This window comes from Geotrypetes seraphini, chromosome 9 (genome assembly GCF_902459505.1).
Source record: "Geotrypetes seraphini chromosome 9, aGeoSer1.1, whole genome shotgun sequence".
NCBI lineage: Eukaryota > Metazoa > Chordata > Amphibia > Gymnophiona > Dermophiidae > Geotrypetes > Geotrypetes seraphini.
The window spans coordinates 30,287,655-30,311,998 of record NC_047092.1 but is presented as its reverse complement, the minus strand read 5'-3'; the positions used below and the strand labels follow the sequence as shown (position 1 = coordinate 30,311,998).

Genomic DNA, 24,344 nt, shown 5'->3' with positions numbered 1-24,344 from the left:
TTAATGGCTAAAAACTCCCTCACAGATGGTGAAGTGCGAGTTGGTGCATTGTCGTGATGCAAGAACCACGAGGGACCATTTTTGCACACACTTTTCTCATGCCAAGATTTTCAGTTAAGATTTTCCCAACTGCTTCTCTATTGATGTTTACTTGGTCTGCTATGCTTCTCACAGCCAGCCGATGATTTTGACGCCCAATGCAACAAATGTTTGCAATGCTTTCTCTCCTCTCAGAAAAACATTTAATCCATTTCTATACTGCCGTTTTCTTCATGACATTATCCCCATAATCCCTGATTTCACTTCCACTCTTGCCAAGTTTTAACAAGAAATTTAATGTTTGCTCGTTGCAACATTCTCACAACAGCATACAAAAACATGCAAAACTCAGCGAGACATTGACACACATCAATACGAGCACAGCTGTGAGATACCGATACACCAAGGTTATGAAACCTTACTTAGCCATTTGTACACTGTTGTCAACGTAAGCGCATGGTGGCAAGTTCATGAACTTGTCAGACCTCGTATAGTGCTCAAAATGGCACACATAAATATGGGCACACACTCTATTTGCACGTGGAATTTAATTGACGAGCCAATTAGCCAAGTGCTAACCAATTATTAGCACCAATTGGCATTAATTTAAATTTCTACACCCATCTTTAGGTGCTTAGATAACATGTAAAATTTGCACTCAGATTAAAAAAAAAAAAGAGGCACGGTCATGGAAATTAAATTAAGGGCGCTCCTGGAGTTTGCGAAGGAGGGAGATCCATGTTACATCAGGTTTTAGTTGGAATCGATTCTCGCATCCAAAATCAACTGCAGATCCACCAAATGCTATTCTATAAAACAGCGCCCAACTCCGTACACTGTTTCTAGAATAATTTTCATCAACACCAATTTTTCAGTACCATATACAGAATTCAGTAGTAATCCGCAAATGCACACAAAAATGACTTTCTAAAATTAATCATTACCATAAAGCAGTGTATCGCAAACTGCGTGCCTCCTGAGATTTCAGGTGTGCCGCAACACACTGGTGAGGAGAAGAGCCGTCCGTGCAGGCTGACTGCCTACAGGATGTGCCTCTCGCCGCGAGAGGCACATCCTGTAGGAAGTCAACCGGCACAGATGACTCTCCACCCGGCCGGCGTCTCTCCTCCTCTGCCCCCACCTCCAGGATCCCTCCACCGAAGCGCGGCCATATGGGCCTCCGCGCATGTGTGAACCTCAATGCGATGACGTCACATAGGTGCACGGCATCATCGCGTCGACGTCCGTGCTCTTTCGGGTGCCTTTGGGCCGGGGCACTGGATTTAGTGTGCTGCCGGCCGGAAAGTTTGCGAGACACTGCTGTAGACTAATTGAATGTTATGGGCACAAAAGGGTCAATAAATAAAAGGCATTCTCAAGGACAATTAAGCAATTGCTCCTGTGCAACAAGTTGCTCATCAGGCTGCAGCCTGTTGCATTTAATCGCTTTCGAGTCAAAGGTTAGAAAATGACGCATTGGAGGCATCAGTTCTTGCACTAGAAAATCTCCATTCTCATCTCTAGGGAATATATTACAATGTGAACAGGGGTGGGTGAGCAACTCCGGTCCTCGAAAGCTGGAATCCAGTTAGGTTTTCAGGATTCTGGTCCTTGAGGGCTGGAATTCAGTTGGGTTTTCAGGATTTCCCCAATGACTATGCATGAGATCTATTTGCATGCATTGCTTTCAATGCATAGTCATTGGGGAAATCCTGAAAACCCAACTGGATTCTGGCCCTCGAGGACCGGAGTTGCCTATCCCTGCCCTAGAAGGTCAGCTTCAGTAGCAACTAACTGGGGACATGATTTTCTAGGAATAAAAACAGCAAGGTGTTGACTAACTATTTCTAGAAACTGTACAAGCTGGGAGGCTTGTATATAGACTTACCCAGGTTATAGGTGGAGCATTTAAACCAAGTATTGGACAAGGATCTGCATTAATTAATCCCAATTTAACAAATCCACTCATGGCTCTAGCAAACCCCTATAAAAAAGAAAAGATACGTTAAACACTTGAAAGAGAAGGCAGGAAATTATTTTTTTTGGGGGGGTGGGTAATTAAAATTAGTAAACGTATCCAAACAAGTATATAGGATATGGAAATTTATACAAAAAAAATATAGAAATATCATTTTTCTTAATACAACTTAAAATAGTCGTAGAAAATCAGAAATTCCATCAAGCCTACATCATTGAGGAGAAAGAATTGCATTACATAACAACATAAAATTTTGGTAATCAATAAGGGATGACCATACCCTTAATTTTTATAGAGGCATTTAACTATTTAAACTCCTATTTTCATTGAAATTATCATAACCAAGAAAGGAAAATTCTACCCCAACTTATAAAAAGGAGGTTACGAGGCAGGAAATGTTTAATACACACCAGCTATCTCAAACGACTCCATTCAAAATAATGTACAAAATCAAAGAATTGCAAAAAGCATTCATGTTTAGCCATCGGAGAAAACTTAAATTATCTGATCACATGGTCCCAGATGACTAAACTCTTGGCATATGACTGCATATGACTGTTTAATAGAGGTTAAAAAAAAAAAACCCCACACACTTGAATTGGGCTCAACATCAGTTAACATTTGCATCTTTCATAACCTGAAAAGCTGCTCATAGGACATTTGGCACAGACAATACAAAAACAGCAGTTGCTTACCTATAACAGGGGTTCTCCATGGATGATAGGTTAAGCAGCCATTCATAGGTGGCCAATTGATCCTGCTCCTCTAAAGGCCTGGAAAATCTAGAAGACCGAGCATGTGCCAGTGCGTATTCTAGAGGCAACTGCTACTTTTGCCAGTCTTTTCTCTAGCTGAAGAGTAAATGTTAAGATATTGGCTGCTTCAACCAGAGGGAAAGGTAGGAGGGAATGCTTGACTGGCTTATGCCACTATCTACAAAGAGAAACCCCTGCTACAGATAGGCAACTCCACATTCTCCATGGACAAGCAGGATGAGAAAGCCACAAGCTAAGGTTTCAAGGGCACATGGAGTCCTACATTCAGATATCTCTGCACCCTATTGCAGTTCCAAAAAGGCGGCTACTGGAAGAACGGAACACCTAATTTTATTTTTGTCAACACAAATATGACAAAAATGCTAAATAAAATTACACAAAAGTTTCTTCACAATCTAGTCAAAGACCAGGGACTTTGAGAGAACAGATAAGCTAGCTCAAAATACTTCAGTCTGTGCCCATCGGGTGGTCCAAAGAATACTGGCCAATGAAAGTGAGAATGGAGGACTGCATGGCTGCTTTACAGGCATCTTTGAGCATATGAATGTGATCGAGTGGACAAAGGCCATGACCCTAACAGAAAGCTCAATGTGAGCTTTCTTGTAATAAAAAACTCAGTGTCCATAAGGACATCCTCCTCCTAGGACTGTGGCACTGGGATAACTGGTATCCTAGGTTATGAAGAGTTGAGAAGCCTTTCGGGATGGTGCAGTTCATTAGATGTAGTGAGGGGGCACCCATAAGCAGTCCAGGGTGTGAAGTGTTTTATGTGTGTCAACCTTGAGTAGAAAATACAGATGAGCTCTCATGACTATTGTGAAATAACTGGGTGTATGGTAGGTAGTGGACCTAAGTCTGAAGTTCACCAGTGTATCAGGCCAAGGCATCGAAAAGAAGAAACAGCATCTTCCATGTAGCAAACCAAAGCAGTGGCTTCCCCCATGTCTTTCTCAATAACAGACTATGGACTTTTCCTCCAGGAACTTGTCCAAACCTTCCTTAAAACCAGCTACGCTATCTGCTCTTACCACTCCTCTGGCAACGCATTCCAGAGCTTAACTATTCTCTGAGTGAAAAAAAATTTTCTCCTATTGGTTTTAAAAGTATTTTCCTGTAACTTCATTGAGTGCCCCCTAGTCTTGGTAATTTTTGACAAGAGTGAAAAATTGATCCACTTGTACCCTGGATAACCTGAAAATGACTGGCTACGTGTGACCCAAGGACTGAATTGAGAACCACTGCTCTAGAGGTCTGAGTGGGCACCATCATGTGATGATGTCACCTATGCCTTATCCTGCTCGTCTCATAAAGGCCTCGGTCAGGGGTAGGCAATTCTGGTCCTTAAGAGCCGCTGCCAGGTCAGGTTTTCAGGATATCCACAATAAACATGAATGAGATATATTTACATCTCAAGGAGGCAGTGCATGCAAATTTATCTCATACATATTCATTGTGGATATCCTGAAAACCTGACCTGGTTCCGGCTCTCGAGGGCTGTAATTGCCTTCCCATGGCCTAGGTCAAAGTGAGGGTACAGTTCAAGAGAAACATTGCTGCTCTATAGTATTCTTTTGTAAAATCTGCTTTCCTGACAGAAGCAGGGGGGAAAGGAGGGTGTGAGGCACAGACCTAGCCCTACCAAAATCAAAATTAAAAGGAGTAAAGGGAAATATTTCTGAACTAGAGAAAGCAAGGATGAAAAATCACTACACTAGGAAGTACAAGTGAAAATAACAGGAAGAAGAAATTCAATTCAAAATTAAAAAGAGTCGGCTTTCTGAGTCACACACATTAAGTGCAAAAGGGAAGGGGGAAGGAATAAGGGGAATGTATAGAGGTAGGAAATAGGTCATATGGAAATATATTTTGGAAGAATGATAGAAATATGTATGGAAAAATTAGAATTGTGAATATAATTGTAATGAATATCTTATTGTATTATATTATTATATATTTATTTGATTCCTTCAATAAAATGTTATAAATTAAAGTCAACTGAAACAAACAAAAAAAAAAAGTCCCCGTCAGAGCCTCATGCATCCTCCAACATGCCCCGAGTACACTTTATAGCCTACTTTGGAAAGTAGGCTATAAAGCCTTCCTATGTTAAATTAGAGATATCTGAGCTTCTTAAATATGGGAGATGATAGAAAGCAAATCACTGGATATTTCATTTTTATTTATTCAGTTTTCTATACCGTTCTCCCAGGGGAGCTCAGAAGGGTTTACATGAATTTATTCAGGTACTCAAGCATTTTTCCCTGTCTGTCCCAGTGGGCTCACAATCTATCTAATGTACCTGGAGCAATGGGGGGGATTAAGTGGCTTTCCTAAGGTCACAAGGAGCAGTGAGTGTGGGTTTGAACCCACAACCTTGTGGTACTGAAGCTGTAGCTTTAACCACTGCACCACTCTAGAAATCAAAATGGGCAAAAGTGAGCCAAGTGTAGGACAATGAAGCCATTGTGACATCACTGATGAGGTTGGCTCTTAGGCATTGGTGGAATGAGACATTATGATGTCACAATACCAGCTCTGGTTAGCAGAGGCTGAAACTTTTCACACTATTTATTTATTCAGTTTTCTATACCGTTCTCCCAAGGGAGCTCAGAACAGTTTACATGAATTTATTCAGGTACTTGAGCATTTTTCTCTGTTTATCCCACCAGATTCACAATCTATCTAATATAACTGAGGCGATGGGGGATTAAGTGACTTGCCCAGGGTCACAAGGAGTAGCGTGGGTTTGAACCCACAACCTCAGGGTGCTGAGGCTGTAGTTTTAACCACTGCAACACACTCGCCCATGCCATATCAGTGTAATATTTGTAGATGCCAAAGAGCTTACCTTGTATCTTAAAGTGCCTCTTATCAGGGTGTGAGCTGACTGAATACCATATGGTTCAGCATACTTTGTACTATCCCTGTTCGGAAAACCCTCCAAATTTAGTCCTGGGAAACAATCCATGATAGTAACAGAATCAAGCAGGGATCCTCCGGCCGGAATGGTTACAACCTAAAAATAATAAAAACCAAGATTTGAGAAAAGTGGTTAATTGCTGTGTAAAAAAGCAATTTCACAGCTATTGTTCAGAATGCCTCACTTAAACCAAAGCCTTGAAGGGGAAAGTTTGTAGCCGAGATTGCAATGCTAGAGAACATAGAGAAGAGAGAAGGATGGAGGGAGGGAGGTAAGAATTCACACAAGAAAAACAAAAATACTTACCTCTCACTACTGTTACTTACCTGTAGTAGATGTTCTCACATATGGCTGATGTCATCCACGGAACCTGGTATGGACATTACCAAGTGCACTGTTATTTAAAATCTTTAGGCAGTGACCTTACTGTGTGCATGCCTGCGCCTTCCTGCCCAATATCGGCTTGCAGGAATATCAGTTCATTAAATAAAGCTAAGAAGCCAACTAGGGGAGGTGAGTGGGTTGTGAGAATATATGCCTGCTGTCCTCAGAGAACACCTACCACAGGTAAGTATCTTTGCTTTCTCCAAGGACAAGCAAGCATAATATTCTAACATGGAGGACTCCTAAGCTGCCAGAATCATGCCTCTGGAAGAGGTTAAACATTGAATACACAGAAGCCTGGTGAAACCCTACAGAGATGGAGGGAAAGTTGGCTTTAATTAGAGCAGTGTCCCGCAAACTTTCTCAAGCTGCGGCACACTAAAGGTAGTGGCCGTGGCTCGAGGCACGTGGAAGTGCGCGGCTATGGCAATGATGACATCACACGCATGCTCTAGACACTTTTGTATTCTGTATATTGTGCAATTTTTTTAGAAGCTACCTGGAATGATAGAGGCGTCTTCCAGTTCTTAAATAGGGTATCTTAAGACCCTATTTAAAGGCACCTTGATATAGTCAATTGGTGGCGATTCATAATCCAGAAGCTCAAAAAGATCCGAGTGAGGTTCTTCTTCTCTCCATTTTAATGGGAGGAACTTGACCCATTTACCTTATAAAGCTCATAAAGGATATGCTCACTGGTGGAGACTTACACCTTTGAGGAGAAAGATCAGAAGGTATGCCATAGGAATCTTCTACTGACAAATTTTGCAGATCCTCATCAGTGGTTTATCTGAGTCAGTCACCTCAAAATACTCTCTTCTAGGAGAATCTGGGAGTGGGCGTCAAGAGGAGCATTGAGGCAGGAGTCAATGCTTTGACCCAGGAGACAAGTCCTCTGCTGATAACGCATGAAGTGAATGGGTCCATGCGGACCCCAATGCTCAATGTTGAGCAGGGGTGCATAACCTCATCCTTGATCGATGCCTCAACACATCTTCAGTGTGGGCTGAGGCAGGCATGGACACCTTTAAAGCCTGTTTAGACTGCATCTACAGTAGCTTCAAAATCTCTTATTTGAGCATAGCCCAGATCTCCTACTGGAGAGTCAGCGTCTGCAATGGAAGAGACATTAGCATGGAAGCATTCTGAGAAGCATACTGTCTGGGCATGGAAGACCACGATGTTGAGGCACATCTGGGAGGAGATGTAATCCGATCTGAAGTGATGGAGAGTGATGTATGGTGTGTTGACACTTACTTTGCATCAAGGAGATAGATGCCAGGGATTATGCCATGCCATACCTAGAAGGGGAAGAATATTTATGCTTCTTAGCATTCTTACATGCTATCTCTCCAATGGGTAAAGCATGGAGAAACATCTCTATGTGGCTTCCGTGCATGTGGTGTCAATGCAGGCTGCGAGTTGGGTCCCGAATCTCCTGCCATACTTGATGTCAATTTTGAACCAAAATGTTGAGCTTTAAGTGTCCTCTTTTCCATACGATCATCAAAAGAACTTGAAGCACTGGATGCTAAACTGCATATTTCTGCATATTCTGTGCCAGTTAATGGGTAAACTTAGCCAGATAACTTGGTGTCTAGCCAATTAAGAAAAAGGACATTACAGGTGCAGGGTGAGAAGTTCTCACTAGCTGCTTTCTGGAGAATTTTATAAAAAAGAAGACTGTAGAAACAGCAGTCCTAGTTTAACGTAGTAACATAGTAGATGACAGCAGATAAAGACCCGAATGGTCCATCCAGTCTGCCCAACCTGATTCAATTTAAATTTTTTAATTTTTTTTCTTAGCTATTTCTGGGCAAAAATCCAAAGCTCTACCCAGTACTGTGCTTGGGTTCCAACTGCCGAAATCTCCGTTAAAACCTACTCCAGCCCATCTACACCCTCCCAGCCACTGAAGCCCTCCCCAGCCCATCCCCCACCAAACGGCCATACACAGACAGTACAAGTCTGCCCAGTTAAATATTTAATATTAATATTATTTTCTGATTCTAGATCCTCTGTGTTCATCCCACGCTTCTTTGAACTCAGTCACGGTTTTACTCTCCACCACCTCTCTCGGGAGCACATTCCAGGCATCCTCTCCATAAAGTAGAATTTCCTAACATTGCTCTTGAATCTACCACTCCTCAACCTCAAATTATGTCCTCTGGTTTTACCATTTTCCTTTCTCTGGAAAATATTTTGTTCTACGTTAATACCCTTCAAGTATTTGAACGTCTGAATCATATCTCCCCTGTCCCTCCTTTCCTCTAGGGTATACATATTCAGGGCTTCCAGTCTCTCCTCATACGTCTTCTGGTGCAGGCCTCCTATCATTTTTGTCGCCCTTCTCTGGACCGCTTTAAGTCTTCTTATGTCCTTCACCAGATACGGTCTCCAAAACTGAACACAATACTCCAAGTTGGGCCTTACCAATGACCTGTACAGGGGCATCAACACCTTCTTCCTTCTACTGGATACGCCTCTATTTATACAGCCCAGCATCCTTCTGGCAGCAGCCACTGCCTTGTCACACTGTTTTTTCGCCTTTAGATCTTCGGACACTATCACCCCAAGGTCCCTCTCCCCGTCCGTGCATATCAGTTTCTCTCCTCCCAACATATAGGGTTCCTTCCTATTATTAATCCCTAAATGCATTACTCTACATTTCTTTGCATTGAATTTTAGTTGCCAGGCATTAGACCATTCCTCTAACTTTTGCAGATCCTTTTTCATATTTTCCACTCCCTCTTCGGTGTCTACTCTGTTACAAATTTTGGTATCATCTACAAAAAGGCACACTTTTCCTTCTAACCCTTCAGCAATGTCACTAACAAACATATTGAACAGGATAAGCCCCAGCACCGAACCCTGAGGGACTCCACTACTCACCTTTCCTTCCTCCGAGCGACTTCCATTAACCACCACCCTCTGGCATCTGCCCGACAGCCAGTTTCTAACCCAGTTCACCACTTTGGGTCCTAACTTCAGCCCTTCAAGTTTGTTCAACAGCCTCCTATGAGGAACTGTATCAAAGGCTTTGTTGAAATCTAAGTAAATTACATCTAGCATATATCTAAACAGGTAAGTTCTGTGCTTACGTTTCAGGATTGCACTTGCAGCATTTCTACTTACACACATGCGGGTCACTGAATGTTAGGCATAACAAGTGGATAAATTATCTCCTTATGTGCTGCTGGACTTCTGAACAGACATACAGATTATGTGCACACTTTGTATTATCTGGCTGTGTTAAATGTATTTGGAATATTAATAAAGCCACGACCTCCCTACTACCACGAATCATTACAAGTCCTTCCAATTTTAAGTGGTAGGGAATGGTGAAGTGGAATTGGGTGGACTCGGGACAGGAAAGAACAGAACAGGGGATCAAGGAAGTTGAGTATGTGCATCTGTGTTAAAAAGAAGATCTAAGAGGTTCCACGGTATCGTAGCATATCCATATTCTGGGTTCCTATACGTCATCCCATAATGCAATATAGCAGACTCTGTCCCATTGTAAACGTGCAAATAAGGCCACTGGCGACAGCACGGGGGGTCCCCTAAAACTCAAATATGTTTAAAAACAACAACAACAACAAAAAGATTTACCTGTCCATTTTTCAAATATGTGGCAGGCTGAACAGTATTCCACAGAACTCCCAAAGGATTCCAGCTAAATTTGTATCGTATAGGATTGTCAGAAAATTCTGGAGAAGGCAGCCCTCCACAGAAAGAGACATAGGACTCCACCTGCAATGAAAAGCACACCAGTGGAAATCTATTATGGAAACACATCAAAGAAATAGAAGCAACAAAACACAGATAAAATCAGTCTTATTTTTTAATCTATTATTGACCGTGTGTTGCCTCAAAATTGTGCTCACTGCCCTCGAATCCTGCAGTGATGTGTGAGCACCCAAAATGCTTTAAGTTTTGTGATTTGTCCTGGAAGGCATTTACCATATTTTTTTTTCCTATTATACAAGACGCTTTTAAACCCAAAGGCTCAAATTGGAGAGGCAGTTGCTGCATTCATTAAACTTTCTCCTACAAAGAGCAATGTAAAAGGCAAAAACAAAACAAAATGTATTAAACTAGTAACTGCCATCACCAAAGCCTGCAATTGCAAACACAAATGAGCGATAGCAATATTTGAAATCTTTGTATCTAGTTAAAGCATGAGAAATAAAAACAAATAGACGCTATTTAGAATTAAAGAAATCCTTATCCTCATCTGTACGTTTAGATATCATGGTTGGATTTTACATAATCATTATTATAAAGACTAAATTGGAGTATGTTTTAACTAAGGTATTATATATAATATATAGAGAGAGAGAGAAGAAGAGAGAGAGAGAGAAGAAGAAGAGAGCGAGAGAGAAGAAGAAGAGAGCGAGAGCGAGAGAGAAGAAGAAGAGAGCGAGAGAGAGAGAGAAGAGAGCGAGAGAGAAGAAGAGAGCGAGAGAGAGAAGAAGAAGAGAGCGAGAGAGAGAGAGAAGAAGAAGAGAGCGAGAGAGAGAAAGAAGAAGAAGAGAGAGAAAGAAGAAGAAGAGAGAGAAAGAAGAAGAAGAGAGAGAAAGAAGAAGAAGAGAGAGAAAGAAGAGAGAGAGAGAAAGAAGAGAGAGAGAGAAAGAAGAGAGAGAGAGAGAAGAGGAGAGAGGAGAGAAGAAGAGAGAGAGAGAGAAGAGGAGAGAGAGAGAGAAGAGGAGAGAGGAGAGAGAGAGAGAGAAGAAGAGAGAGAGAAGAGGAGAGAGGAGAGAAGAGGAGAGAAGAAGAGAGAGAGAGAGAAGAAGAGAGAGAGAGAGAAAGAGAGAGAAGAAGAGAGAGGAGAGGAGAAGAAGAGAGAGAGAGAGAGAGAGAGAGAGAGATTCAAAGCCTTATCTTGTTAGCACACAGCTAATTGGAACAACTTATCCGGTCAAATAAGATTATGTGTGGAACATTTCAGTTTTTTTTAAACTGCTCAAGACTAAGCTATTTGTTGATGCTTATTTCTAATACGGTATGATAATTATTCCTCTGAAACTGTCTAGCTTTCCCTTGACTACAGCTGATGAGTATTTGCTGAAAGAATTGTTAAGGGCCTTTTTTTCTTTTTGTGTCAACAGTTAAAGGTGTGATGATTTTGGATTGCTATATTTTAGTGTATGTGTAGTGTTTCCTTCTAAATACTCTTGACAAAGGCATAGATGCCGAAACACTCTCAGTGTCGAGTCTTTGAGTCCTCGCAGTGCTACTATCAATAAAGTTATTTACACCCCTGGCTGAATTATTGACATCTCATCCTCACGACTCCTTTGTTGTGCCATAATAAAAGGTTGAACAAAACTTTGATGTCCAGTTAGCGATCCAAATATTGCAAGTAACTGAACATCATTTCTGGATCAGCATCAGGTGGTATCCAGGCATTGGCGCTGAATACCCAGTTTCATGTTAACCGCTGGCTACTGTAGTTAAAAGCTAGGCCCAGAATTTACAGTCCCATGTGGACCTCTGTGGAAATAATGTGGTACTGCACTGAGGTTGTCCCAGATTGGTTTACCTTTGCTCCGACTTCTCTTGCCTTATCAAAGCATTCCATTGCCAACATGTGGTCGAGGCCTGGATCCAAACCCATTTCACCAACAATAATGACACCAGCTTCTTCCGCACTAGAACAGTTTCACAAAATGCTACGTAAGCAATCAGACGAGTGCTAAACAGTCATTTCAGACATTACTTGCCGGATGACTACACAGGGTAATTCCCAGGTGTTTAAGTAATTCAAACTTCCTCATGGAAAATGCTCTTTTGGTTTTTAAATTCTTTATTGATTTTCCAAACTTCAATAGTGCAATACACAAAAATGTAACATATAATAATACAATAAAAGCACATTCAACTTAGAAGTATTTATAACCAACCATTTTCTTCCACCCACCCAATGATTATTCAATGAAACACAAAAACATAGATTATCGCAAAAACCTTACCCTATTCTAATTAATAATATCCTTCCATCCTCCCACCCACCCCCAAGTGTAAATACTCAAAGAACAAAAACCCCCATCCCCTGGATGTATATGAAAACAAACAAAAACTGGCTCCTAATCAAAGACCTACTATAGTGAAGAAATGTAAGATGTCAATGGGCCCCAAACCAATTTAAATAAATTACTGTGTCCCAAACTATTGGCAATCATTGGAAAATGCTCTTTGAAAACACTCCCTCCCCTATTAAGGGATGATGTTTTACCAGGCTATAGCAATTGTGGGACTCTGTGCAGACCAATTTGATGCCTCCCCCCTCCCCCAATACTTAAGGTTTCAAATGAGGTGTCAGGAAGGAGAATAGAGAGTTATTTCTGAGAAGCACAATTACCAAGAGGGAAAGGGAGGGAGATGGAAAAGAAGCTTTAAACCTTTAGAGCCAGATGCACTAAACAGGGTCAGTTATAAGAACATAAGAAGTTGCCTCTGCTGAGGCAGAGCAGAGGTCCATCTCATCCAGCGGTCCGCTCCTGCGGCGGCCCATCAGGCCCACTGCCTTAACAGTGGTCTCTGACTAATTTTGTAAATTACCTCAATCCTATCCCTATAACCTTACCTCTACTCCTATCTGTACCCCTCAATCCCTTTGTCCTCCAGGTACCTGTCCAGTCCTTCTTTGAAGCCCTGTATCGTGCTTCTGCTTATCACATCCTCCGGTAGCGCGTTCCATGTATCCACCACCCTCTGGGTGAAAAAGAACTTCCTGGCGTTTGTTCTAAACCTTTCCCCTTTCAATTTCTCTGAGTGCCCCCTTGTACTTGTGGTTCCCCATAGTTTGAAAAATCTGTCCCTGTCCACTTTTTCTATGCCCTTCAGGATCTTGAAGGTTTCTATCATGACTCCTCTAAGTCGTCGCTTTTCCAGGGAGAAAAGCCCCAGCTTTTTCAGTCTGTCAGTATACCGCATGGGTCCGCTGCAATCCAATTTTTAGCAGATTGCAAAAGAGCGATTGATGCACAAACAAGTTTGCATGCAAATGATTTGTGCGGAGGTTCGCCATAATTCCTGTCTCTCTCATCCATGCGCAGAGCCATCAGGGTGAAGCAGTCTCCTATCACTCAGTTGTTTGGAGTAGGAAATCTTTTTTTTTTTCCTTTTAATGAACACAGATGTTGTGCATGTTACTCATACACAATATCCGTCTCCATTTTTTAAAAAAATGTGCCGGGCCCCCCCTTCCCGAACACAGTCATTGCAACTCCCCAATGACAATTGTGGGTCCCCATTCCCCCCCCAACGATGACAGCCGTCCCCTCAAGAGACAGGAAGGATGCCCATTCTCTCCTGCCAACGGAGGCCCACTCACGCCGGAGGCCCACTCACGCCAGAGGCCCTCCATGAACCATCCCCTACCCTCTCCCCCTTCCCTCCCCCCCCAAAAAAAAAAGAGGCACCCACCTCCAGATGCTCCCCTGAACCCTCCACCCCCATACCTTAGGCAGAAGTTAAGAGAAGGAGGAACACTCGGTCCCTCCAGCTCTGAGGCCTGCCAGTCCAAAATGACGGGCCTTACCCTCCCCTGTGCATCATGTGATGCACGGAGAGGGGCCTAAGGCCCCTCCCAAGGGACTCAGTCAAGCCAATGGCAGGAAGCAGGAGGGAGAGAGCAACTCTCCTTTCAATTTTGGCTAGCACGGGTTTTTTTGCGGTTTCGGGGGGTTCAGGGACCCATGGTTGTCGTTGGCGGCTCGGCTCGCTTTTTTTTTTTTTTTTTTTTAAATGGAACAGATATTGTACGTGCATAACACATACAGCATCCGTGCCTATTAAAAAAAAGAAAAGGTATGGCATTTCTATTTATTTATTTATACTTATATTTACCCACTTCCACGGTTCTAAATAGATTAGCAAGTTATAAATACAGTGGCACCTCGGTTTGCGAGTGCACCGGTTTGCGAGTGTTTTGCAAGACAAGCAAAACATTTGCAAAATAAGCGCCTCGGAAACCGAGCGTGCCTCGATTTACGAGCGCCCTCCCCCACGATCCGGCACCCTCCGCTCATGTCGCACCCCCTCCCCACCGCGATCCGGCATCAAAAAGGCACCCACTCACCCACCCGATCACATTTCTTACCCCCCATTTGGCACCGGCACCAATGCACAGGACATGCCAGTGCCGATGCCCGAAGATCTGCCTCCTTCGCGCTGGGCCTTGAGCATCTGTGCATGCTCAAGGCCTTCGGGAACACGAAGGCCTTGAGCATGCGCAGATGGCCACCAGGATGGTCTCAGGACTCAAGGATCTCCCGAATGGGGGGTAAGAAATGTGATCGGGTGGGTGGGTGCCTTTTTGATGCCGTATCGCAGCGGGGAGGGGGTGTGACGCGAGCGGAGGTTGCCGGATTGCGGGGGGGGGGGGTGAAACAAGTGGGGGGGATGTGGATCACGCAGGGAGGGAGCCTTCATGAGCGGGGGAAGCAATGCCGGTTCTTGGGGGGGGTAGGGCAGCGCCGCTGGCCTCGGGGAATGGGGGAGGTTGGGAACGAATCAAGCGAGTTTCCCTTAGTTCCTATAGGGAAACTCACTTTGATATACGAGTATTTTGGTTTACGAGCATGCTTCTGGAACGAATTACCACTGTATATTCATTTGTATCGGTAGGACAGGTAAGTGACTGGTCTTGACCAGCCGCTTTTTTCGGTTCGCTAAAAGCTATCACTTTTTTTTGTGCATCAATCGCTCGGCTAGTTTGCATGGCGTTTTAATATTAAAGAGCTTATTTGCATACATGGCTGAGTCAGATCAGACAAAAAACACGCAGTGAGCCATTTTGTGCATCAGGTCAGCAAATCCAATCAAAGCTAAACCAGTCAAAACCAGTTTAGCGACGATCATTAGACGATCGCAGACTTTAGTGTATCTGGCTCTTGGTCACCAGCTGCAATGTAGATTCAGTTAAGCACGATGCCCTGTGCACCTATCCCTGTTTATGGTCAGCAGTGGCGCAGTAAGGGAGGGTGGGAGGCAGACCACATGGGCGCCGTCTTGGTGGGGGTGCCGGCACCGCCTCTCTGCAGCCCGTTCCTTCTCACCCCTCCCCCACTGTGCGCACCTTTCACTTCCCCACCCCATACTTCTCTCTTCACCGGTGTGGGCAGCAAGTTGGAGAAGTGCCAGGGAAGTTAAAGATGAAGTGAAGGGACGGGGAGCGGAGAAGATAGTCGGCCCTTTGTGTTATTTTCAACTCTGAAATTAAGGGTGGGGTCAAATCAGGTGCAAAGCACTGCATTCCCACACTGGCCCTTTGAAAATTAGCTTGCAGATGGTTTACAAATTACCTCCACAAAATACAATTCCTTAGTTTTACAAAGTGCCATAAATGTATATTTTCTTATTGAACGTATTCTTCCAACCACAATGAATGGAGCAGAGACAATAACAGGATTTTGCATGCACAATAATCATAAAGCAAACAAAAGAAAGAAGAATAAATTAAAAACAGAAAATATAAAAGTCATCATATGATCATTAAGCAAAAAAAAAAAAAAAAAGAAATTATATTACAACATATTGAGGCTAGCAGCCTCCTGTGACACAGCGGGGCTATTGCCTGTTGCCTGAAGAACAAATACTTGAAGTCCAGATACAGAGCCAAAGGATAAGGCGTCTCCAAAGTCAGAGCCTCTAAGAAAATTACCTACTTCATGCGTCAATAAAACTGGTTAAACAGGAACACGTCGGTAAGCTTAACCCAAAGAATACAAGGAATGAGGTGGTAACGTGAAGACAGAACGAGCAAGACTATTTCTCTTTAAAAGTTAAAAATAAGACAAAATGGAGGTAATTCTAGAAAGAAGAAACTAGGGTAACCAAGTATATGCAGGAAAACATGAAGTGACGGAGGCGGAAAACAGTTTTCTGTCCCTTCTTTCTTGCCGTATTCTGGAACAGGCTACCAGAGTCAATACGTCATGCTCCGTCTTGCGCAGTCTTCAAATCCAAGCCAAAAGCCCACTTTTTTGAAACTCCTTTCAACTCCCACCTCCCACTCACTCTCAGATACCCAGACCCATTGAATCATTCCTTCTAACAGAAACTCCCCAATCCTGAGATGTCCTGTCTGGCTGTCCAAATTAGATTGTAAGCTCTTCTGAGAAGGGACCATCTATTGAATGTTAAATGTATAGCACTGCATGATAAATGGTAGAAGTAGGATTCTTAAAGCAGCAGCAACTACGCTTTATCATATCAGACAGGTGATAAAAGAATTTAAAACATGTAAAATATTTTCAAAAAGTTCAACTGAGCCAGCTGGTAGCTCAGTGACAGTATAATATGCTGCCACCCAGATCACCAAGTCAATTCTCAATCAGGTATGGGGATGCTGGGGGGGGGGGGGAGCAAGAGTGCCAAAACCAGTGGCTTTAGAAGGTGCCTTGTTTTAGCATTATTCTCCACATGACTGAACCATGTAGTTTGCTTATGGTTGCTATACGAGGGTGGTTTGAAAAGTTCATTAAAAAAATAACCACAAACACATATATATTATTTTTAAATAGTTATATTTCTCAACATAGTCTCCATCACAGTCTGTACCCTTAGGGCTCCCTTTTACGAAGCCGCGTTAGCGGATTTATCACACGCACATTTTTAGTGCGTGCTAGCCGAAAAACTACCGCCTGCTCAAGAGGAGGTGGTAGCGGCTAGCGCGGCTGGCAAATTAGCGCACGTTAAACCACTAACGCGACTTCGTAAAAGGAGTCCTTAGTCCAGCGTGTTTCCAGTTTCTCCATCCTGTTGGAAAAATTAGGTCTTGTCAAATTTTAAGAAATATTTGTTTAACTTGTTTTTTATCAAACTTTTCAAACTGCTCTCGTATGTACTGCCTCCTTCCTAATGGTGAAAAATGGCAATATTTGTCACCTCAAGGACAAGTGGCACCCTGTCGTTAAACTGCAAAACCCATCTTTGAAAACAAATGTTGATAATGACATCTAACCGTTAAGATACGTCACTTGGTTTCTTCTTCTTCTTCTTTCAAAATCAATGGAACGTTTGGGAACTACTCCATTTAAACCGTCCCACTCCCATCCCTTCAAGACAGGGACACACACAGACAACATAGATACACACACATATGCAGAGAGATGGAAACAAATTCTATGAGCCAAGCTCTGCATGCTCTCTCCACTTATTCATGGGGTCAGTAAGCTGGAAAGAGACCTGGGAGTGATGGTAGACACGACATTGAAGGCATCGGCACAGTGCACCACAGCCTCGAGGAAAGCAAACCAAATGTTAGGTATCATTAAGAAGGGTATCACGACCAGAACGAAGGAAGTCATCCTGCCACTGTACCGGGCTATGGTGCGCCCGCATCTGGAATACTGTGTACAGTACTGGTCACCGTACCTCAAAAAGGACATGGCAATGCTTGAGGGAGTCCAGAGAAGAGCAACTAAACTGATTAAGGGTATGGAAAACCTTACATACACTGACAGACTGAAGAAGCTGGGGTTGTTCTCCCTGGAAAAGCGGAGACTCAGAGGAGATATGATAGAGACCTTCAAGATCCTGAGGGGCATCGAAAAGGTTGACATGGATAGATTTTTCAATTTGAAAGAAACCACAAGAACAAGGGGTCACTCGATGAAATTGAAGGGGGACAGGTTTAGAACAAACGCAAGGAAATTCTTTTTCACACAGAGGGTGGTGGACACATGGAACACCCTTCCTGAAGCCGTGATAGGAAATAGCACAGTACAGGGTTTCAAGGAAGACCTGGATAGGTTCCTGGAGGACAAAGGGATTGAGGGGTACAGATAAGAGCAGTGGAAGGTTTAGAGATAAGTGTAGAGGTAGGCATAAAATTAGTCAGGGACTGCTGCTCAGGCAATATGCCTGATGGGCCGCCGCGTGAGCGGACCGCTGGGCAGGATGGACCTCTGGTCTGCCCCGGCGGAGGCGACTACTTATGTACTTATGTACTTAAGACCAAGAGGGTCCGCTCCAATCCGATTTTTGGCTGATTCTAAAAGAGCTATTGATGCACTAAAAAAATTTTGCATGCAAATGATTTGCGCGGAGGTTCGTGGTAACCTCTTCTCTCCCATCTAATTGATCACTGTGAGAACGACTCTCACACATGCGCATAACCGGCAGGGGAAGCCTCCTGCCACTCGGCAGTTCGGGGCAGGAAACCTTTTTTTTTCTTAATGGACACAGATGTTGTGGGCGTGTTACACACGCACAATATTTGTCTCATTAAAAAAAAAGCTCCTCCTCCTCTCCCCAATGATGGCCCTACCCAACATCCCCCCAATGGACCATCACGGGGGACCGAATACCCTCCCCCACGGCAGGCCTCTTTGGGAGGGGCTTTAGGCATCTGAGCCAATCAGGGCCATAGGCCCCTCCCCATGCATCACATAATGCACCAATGAGGGGAAGGACCGAGACTCCCTCCTGCTCTCTTCAAACAAAGGTACTGGTGGGGGATGGGGGAGGCTCAGGAGAGCAACCAGTGGCAGGAGGAAATGGGCATCCCTCCTACTTTTGGGGGGGAGGAGACGGTTTGGGAGGGGTGGCGCCTGGCATGGGGGGCTGGCCTCCGTTTGCAGGAGGGAGTGGGCATCCCTCCTGCCAATTTTTTCTCATGGGTGGGCGGGGGCATAGTTGGAGGGGCTGGGTATCCCTCCTGCAAATTTTTGCTGGTGTGGGGGGAGGGGGAGAGGGGGGGGAGGTCCCCAGTGCCGGTTCATAGGGGGATGTCAGGGATGGCCATCAACAGTGGGGAGAATGGGGTTCTTTTCTTTTTTTAATGGGGCAGATATTGTGCATTTGTAACACACACACAGTATCTGTGCTCATTTAAAAAACTAGTTTGACAGGTAAGCGATTGGACCATTCGCTTTTTTTCAGATCGCTAAGAGTGATCACTTATTTTTGTGCATCAAGAAGCCATGTTAGAGCATCAATCTTTTGCTAGTTTACATGGCATTTCAAAATTAATCAGCTTATTTGCATGTTCGGTTCAGAGAATATGCGATCATGCAGAAAACCACGTGGTGAACCATTTTCTGCATCGGGTTGGCAAATGTGATTTTTGCTAAACTAGTCAAAACTGGTTTAGCGATGATCGTTAGACGATCGCTGACTTTAGTGCGTCTAGCTCTCAGTTCACAGAAATTTATTTTCATCACTCGAAGCGCCAACAGACCATCAAGCACAAACGCCTTTTTATTAGAGACAAGAATTTTCAGACAGGAAACGGGACGAAAGAAAGAACACACAAAACACATGTAGCAAATTATTTTAAGCTCCTTAATCGTACCTTCTTTGTAGTTCTCTCATAGCAGGTGTTAGATAGCTAGCCGTGACGAGATTCACCTTATTGGCAATACACTTCTTAGCTACCAAAGGATGTGCTGAATTAGGCAGTAAGCTAAAAAACAAAAACCACAAAATTGGTACAACTGGGAATGTTATTATATACTGTACTCTTCAGAATGCATATACAGATAGAAACATGACGGCAGATAAAGGCCAAATGGCCCATCCAGTCTGCCCACCCACAGTAACCATTATCTCTAAGATCCCACGTGCCTATCCCAGGCTTTCTTGAATTCAGACACAGTCTCAGTCTCTACCACCTCTTCCGAGAGGATGTTCCACGCATCTACCACCCTTTCTGTATAAAAGTATTTCCTTAGATTGCTCCAGAGCCTATCGCCTCTTAACTTCATCCTAAGCCCTCTCAATCCAGATTCCTTTCAAATGAAATATTCGATTCATGTGCATTTATGCCACGTAGGTATTTAAACGTTTCTATCGTATCCCCTTCTCCCGCCTTTTCTCCAAAGTATACATATTGAGATATTTAAGTCTGTCCCCATAAGACGTATGACGAAGACCACACACCATTTTAGTAGCCTCTCTCTGGACCGACTCCATCCTTTTAATATCTTTTTGAAGGTGAAGCCTCCAGAATTGTACACGATATTCTAAATGAGGTCTCACCAAAGTCTTATACAGGGGCATCAATGTATCCTTTTTCCTACTGGCCAGACCTCTCCCTATGCACCCTAGAAATCCTTCTAGCTGTCACCGTCACCTTTTCAACCTGTTTGGCCACCTTAAGATCATCACATACAATCACACCCAAGTCCCACTCTTGTGTCATGCAAATAAGTTCTTCACCCCCTAAACTGTACTGTTTCCTCGGGTTTTTGCAGCCCAAATGCATCACCTTGTATTTCTTAGCATTAAATTTTAGCTGCCAAATTTCAGACCACTCTTCAAGCTTCACAATACACACACACACACACAATATTTGTGTCTGTATACATATGCACATTTCCAAGCAGCGTAGCCTCATAAGACACAAAATATGGAGGGGTGCACTGTCTCCTCTTATTGATGGTGACAAAGCATCCAGGACAGGGTGTGGGGAGGAGGGGCACCCATGAGTCACACAGAGGGCAATTGTAGTTCAGTATAGGGCCTGCTTCCTGGTAACTGAAGGGCATCCTGAATCTCAAAAGGTAATAAAAGCCAATGGTAATGAATACGACCAGGCCCGTTTCTCACCTGACTACCAGCTCATGCTTCTTTATGAGCACCGACAGTTTTTCATCTTGCTTAAGCACATCCATGGAGAGAGGAATGGTGTTGTGATATTTTTTCGCCAGATGTTCAACTTGGTCCTTTGCCACAGATGCTGCAATTTTCATACAAATATCAAAATGTTTGAAAATTTATAATATGAATTTCACCTTTTCTATATATTATTAACAGCATGCATATATTTCATTTTATTTAGTTAAAATATTTAGTACCCGCTCAACCCAGAGACATATCCTTACATTAATAAAACACAATTGTCAGTTTATGTTCTTAATTGTTAAATCTAAATTACCAAGTTGCAAATGCACCATCTTATGCCTTTGAAAATAGCAGTCCCTTCACTTGCCAGTCAGAGAGCTGCATGGGAATGGGGTTAATGGGGCTCCCCTCCAGGTCCATGGGAATGCCACGGGAATGGACGCAGCTCCTGAGGGACTCCTGCAGAAGTGTACAATAGGGCATATCTCCGGGACTCCTTGTGTCACTGCCACCAGTGCCTCCACCTCCCTGATTAGCATAACCACACACAAAAGGAACAGTATGCGTATGTAATGACTGGCAATTGGGGACCTCCTAGTCCCACCCCCTGATGCAGCGCCATCTTCTAGCAGGAAGCAAGCAAAGGAGTTTGTAGGTAGGTACTGCAGACAAGGGGATCGGGTATTAGGGGGTTGCAGTGAGCCCTGCAATGCTCCCCTCTCCTGCAGTCTACTTTGAGCATGAGCACAGCCATCCACCCCACAACCTAGGGTAAACAGATTTGTTTGCACCCCTCTCCCCCCCCCCCAAAAAAAATAAAAAAGAGGACACATGGCCTTACCCTATCCCACCTCCAGTCCTGCTCCCACACAAACCTCGTCTTTTCTTCCCCGAGTCCGGGCCACGTCTGGAGAGCCTCCGAGCATGTGCCGGTGTGATGTCATGTCAGTGGCTCTCCAGACGTGGCCCTGAGCTTGGGGCCTTCCAAAACCCAGACAAACTGGCAGGTTTTGGAAATCCGTCCAAGCACCCAGACAGTCCTTTAAAAAGGAGGACATATCCAGATTTTCCCCAACCCCCCTCCTGCAGTCAAGGGGGGGGGGAGGATTGGGGAGAGGGAGCATGGCTGTGCTCATGTGCTGCAGAAGAGGAGGCAAGGAGAGGGGAGGGGATGGGGGATTGATTTATTAGAGCTTGATAAACCATCTTTACTAACTAGCAGACCAAAGCAGTGTACGCATCAAAACTGGAGAATGACACGGGGACAAATATTTGGTGGAATGAGGCATTATGACATCACAATTTGAGCTCTAGAATGTTGCTACTTAGGATTTTAAAGTGTTTGAGGCTTGCACAGATGAGGACGGAGCTTAGGCATTGGTGGAATGAGGCATTATGACATCACAATTTGAGCTCTAGAATGTTGCTACTTAGGATTTTAAAGTGTTTGAGGCTTGTGCAGATGAGGACGGAGCTTAGGCATTGGTGGAATGAGGCATTATGACATCACAATTTGAGCTCTAGAATGTTGCTACTTAGGATTTTAAAGTGTTTGAGGCTTGTGCAGATGAGGACGGAGCTTAGGCACTGGTGGAATGAGGCATTATGACATCACAATTTGAGCTCTAGAATGTTGCTACTTAGGATTTTAAAGTGTTTGAGGCTTGTGCAGATGAGGACGGAGCTTAGGCATTGGTGGAATGAGGCATTATGACATCACAATCTGAGCTCTAGAATGTTGCTACTTAGGATTTTAGTGTTTGAGGCTTACACAGATGAGGACAGAGTTTGCAGGAATGGGGTAGGGACAGGAAAAGAACTTGCCAGGACGGGAAAATGAGTTCCCACAGGGACGGGGAAAAATTTGTCTCCGTTTCATCAAAACATCAATTTAGCACAGGAAAGGAATTACAGTATCAGATAGGACAGAAACCATACACACAGATTAATATAGAATTCAGGCTAGGGGAAGGGAGAAGATTAGGAAAACAGTGATAGTAGTGGAAGATCAATCAATGAGCAACAAAGCATTATGAAAAAGCCATGTTTTCAGGGAAGAGATTCTTGAAAGAGTTCTGGCTTGATTTGAAGAGAGAGAGAATTCCAAAGAAAAGAAATACTCTTTGTCTGTCTACTAGATTATTGCTGAGCATTTCTAGGGCTGGGAAGAAGTAGACGGTGGTCTAACGGGGAAATATGGAATACCAGGTTGGACAGCTAGAGGGGGAGATCCCTTCTGAAAGCTTTAAAAGTAAGAGTAAGTGCCTTAAAAATTAAGCCGTTGTTCGACAGGAAATCAGTGATGTTTATAAAGAAGAACAAGAGCTGCTCTGCCCATCAACAACCCTGCTGGTTTAGGCGGACGTTTGTTTCTGGTTTGTATTTTCATTAAAATGCAATAAAAGCTATAAAAGCAGTAACTACTTCTGTAGGTTATGGGATATGGTGGAGATGGGCAGGATATTACTTGCGGGGACGGGGAGGGACGGGTGACATTTCTATCCCCATGCAATTCTTTACTGTCAATATCCTAATACCAGACTATGATTGCTCCGTCCCAGCTCTGCCTGGAACGGGACGATTCATCATAGTCGTTTCATTGCGGGACATTTCAGTGATGAAACGGCCACGATGAATCGTCCCATTATGGGGAGGCTGGGCTTCAGGCGGCACAGAGATGCCCCAACCCCAGCCCCCTCCCCTGTACTAAGCAGCTGAAAGCTCTAGTGGCATTTTTGCCTTCCCAGTGCCTGGGCTCCCTGCCAGCCACTGCCACAGAGATGCCCTAGCCCCTCCCCGGTACCTGGGCTCCCCATCAGCCATCACCGCCTGCTTCCTGGCCCTGCCACTCCGGGGACGACGCTTGGAAGTCTAATTTTTTGGGAGGGATTGAGGGAGCATTGCTCACCTAAACACCGAATTGAATTCATCAAGGCCAGTTCATCCATTCTGCCCACACAAAAATCCCACAGATGCCTACGCGTAAACCACATAAACATAGCTGCTTTCTTTCATCGCAACCTACTTTGTGTACCGATTCCTTCCCCTGCTCAATTTTGTAATAGCCATTTTCAAATGTGCAAACCATTCTTCACACAAGAAAAAAGTTTCATAACAATAGAGCCTAAAATATTAAATAAAACACTATGATAATATTTGTCCATCTCTACTCATAATCACTAATAATAAAACCCTAAGCGCACATGCGCACTCCTACCAGCGTGATTCGTGATCCGTAGGTCCGTGGCAGGTAGGAGTGCGCATACATGCTTAGGGTTCTATTAACTTGGGAGGAAATGGCCGGGGCCTCTGGAGCGCAGAGGGGCAGCAGCGACAGAAGTGGCGCGGGCCGACGGGTGGCGGCGGAGGAGAAGCGGCACTGGTGGCAGGAGCAGGAACTCTGAGGGGAGTGCGACCGGGAAATTGCCACGAAGCGACGGGTGTCGGAGGAAGAGGAGCAGCGGCACTGGTGGCAGGAACATGAACTCTGAGGGGAGTCAGGGAGGCCTACTGCTGGACATGGGGAGCAGAGAAGATGTGCTGCAAGACAGAGGGGGAGGTAAAAGGAAGGGAGAAGGCCTACTGCTGGACAAGGGGAGCAGGGAAGAGGTGCTGCTGGACAGGGGGAGCAGGCAAGGGGTGGTGGTGGACAGCCTAGGAAAGAGAGAAA

At 44.1% G+C, this 24,344-nt stretch overlaps 1 protein-coding gene across 4 annotated transcripts in view; it reads right to left on the bottom strand.

Annotated features, from left to right (window-relative positions):
* The window catches only part of AASS (aminoadipate-semialdehyde synthase), a 112,701-nt gene that overhangs the window by 14,620 nt on the left and 73,737 nt on the right, over window positions 1–24,344 (bottom strand). For all 4 annotated transcript variants that reach the window (XM_033959459.1, XM_033959458.1, XM_033959461.1 and 1 more), the window contains 6 exons: window positions 20,660–20,789; window positions 19,404–19,514; window positions 11,643–11,751; window positions 9,710–9,850; window positions 5,642–5,809; window positions 1,928–2,023 (listed from right to left, as the gene is read on the bottom strand). In XM_033959459.1, coding sequence (XP_033815350.1) covers window positions 1,928–2,023; window positions 5,642–5,809; window positions 9,710–9,850; window positions 11,643–11,751; window positions 19,404–19,514; window positions 20,660–20,789 — 755 coding nt within the window. The remainder of the gene's footprint in view (window positions 1–1,927; window positions 2,024–5,641; window positions 5,810–9,709; window positions 9,851–11,642; window positions 11,752–19,403; window positions 19,515–20,659; window positions 20,790–24,344) is intronic.